Here is a 1975-nt window from a genome sequence, read left to right as displayed (position 1 = left end):
GATCTTCACCTTAAAAATCCCTTTAAGGGCTTGTCATCTTTTTACATCGCAAGCGCAGCTTACTGTTTCGCAACGTCTCTTTTGCCTTCTGTCCTGCAGCAACAAACTCTTCCGCTTTCCTTTCAACTGCAGTGCGGCGGCCTCGACATTCTGCCTGTTTGCCGACATGGGATTCTCATTCACTTCCCTCAATATACTTTCAACCTGCGCGTGTGCCGACTTAACGTCGGCATCTGCTTTCTTAATCCATTCCTGCAACTTGCTGACATACTGCTGCAAACTGGAAAAAATTGTCTCCAGCTTTTTCAAAATCTCCGAAACCCTTCTCTTCAACTCCGCGACTAGCGAACTCACATCATTCTTAACTTTTTGGTTTACCACTTTTTTCAAGTTTTCTGCGGAATCTTCGAGCAGCTTTATAACCGCGTCGTAGTTCTCGCGTTCCTTTTTGGACATCGCCTCAACACGTGCAGTCTCAAGCTGAATACGCTCACGCGTAGTTTTTACACTGTCACGCAATTTATAATTAAGATCATTAATATGCTTAGTTAACTTAGTAAGTTTGGTGTCAAATGACTTTGCGCTGCTTATGCACGCATCTCTCAACTTATCAACGGGCGAGACAATCTTGCCGATTTCTTCTGGAGTCATGATTTTCAAGTCCGTTTTATCTGGAATGCTAGTAATTGACTTGGTATACTCGTCTCTCACCTTACCTAATAGTTCATTAATCGGTTCACTTACCTTGTCATTTGAGTCTACAACTTTCTCATTGTACTGCTTCACCCTGCTGATGACACGGTCTACGACGCTCTTGAAGCCTTCAACACCTGAACATAATTTGGCATATATTTCACGAATTAAACGGTCTAAAAACATTCGCTAACCTGATTCATAAGGCTGTTTCTCGCTGACATCCTTAAGCACCTGATACAAAAATCCCATCACCCCGTCACACAGCCTATCCAGGTCGGAGTACACAATCCCCTTGCCATTGTAGCCTTTGGATTCAGAGTTGAAGCCGAGGAAAGTTTCGACGCCAGAGCAGAGGTTAGTAAGGATGTTATTAGGGGTGTTATTTGAGGTGTTTTTGAGGTTTTAAATTTTGTCAAATTTCTTGTCAAGCTCCCTAGGCGGCACATGGTCAGGGCAGTGGCAAGAGGTGGAAGAGGGGAAGTGAAGGGTGACAAGGTACAAGTTATTATTGTAGTTTAAAGAGGTCATAGCGGTATTATGGCGAGGTAATTCGAGGGATGTAGAGTGGGTTATGGAGCGATGCGGAGTGGGTTAAGGAGCGATGTAGAGTGGATAAAGGGGCGATGTAGAGTGGTTAAAGGGGCGATGTAGAGTGGGTTAGGTAGCGATGTGGAGTGGGTTAAGGAGCGATGTAGAGTGGATTAAGGGGCGATGTAAGGTGGGTTAAGGGGCGATGTAGAGTGGATAAAGGAGCGATGTAGAGTGGGTTAAGGGGCGATGTAGAGTGAGTTAGGGAGCGATGTAGAGTGGGTTAAGGGGCGATGTAGAGTGGATAAAGGGGCGATGTAGAGTGGATAAGGAGCGATGTGGAGTGGATTAGGGAGCGATGTGGAGTGGGTCAGGGAGCGATGTAGAGTGAGTAAAGGGGCGATGTAGAGTGGATAAGGAGCGATGTGGAGTGGATTAGGGAGCGATGTGGAGTGGGTTAGGGAGCGATGTGGAGTGGATAAAGGGGCGATGTAGAGTGGGTTAAGCGGCGATGTAGAGTGGATTAGGGAGCGATGTGGAGTGGATAATGATCACCACTTGTGACCATGTCATCGCTGCCGTAACCATGTCATCGCTGCCGTGTCCATGACATCGCTGCCGTGACCATGTCATCGCTGCCGTGACCATGTCATCGCTGCCGTAACCATGTCATCGCTGCCGTGTCCATGTCATCGCTGCGGTAACCATGTCATGTCATCGCTGCCGTGACCATGTCATCGCTGCCGTGACC

General features: G+C 47.3%; 1 protein-coding gene across 1 annotated transcript; it reads right to left on the bottom strand.

Annotated features, from left to right (window-relative positions):
- Positions 1 to 33: 33 nt before the first annotated feature.
- On the bottom strand, positions 34 to 879 carry BBBOND_0001350 (hypothetical protein, conserved; the record flags this gene model as incomplete). The annotated part of the gene is made up of 1 exon (XM_012914976.1): positions 34 to 879. One exon carries the CDS (start codon positions 877 to 879, stop codon positions 34 to 36), a length of 846 nt encoding a protein of 281 aa, XP_012770430.1.
- Positions 880 to 1975: the final 1096 nt, after the last annotated feature.

The sequence above is a fragment of the Babesia bigemina genome, scaffold Bbigscaff_62292 (genome assembly GCF_000981445.1).
Source record: "Babesia bigemina genome assembly Bbig001, scaffold Bbigscaff_62292".
NCBI classification, from domain to species: Eukaryota; Apicomplexa; class Aconoidasida; order Piroplasmida; family Babesiidae; genus Babesia; species Babesia bigemina.
The sequence above is the reverse complement of the archived record's forward strand: the minus strand, read 5'-3'. Positions and strand labels throughout refer to the sequence as shown.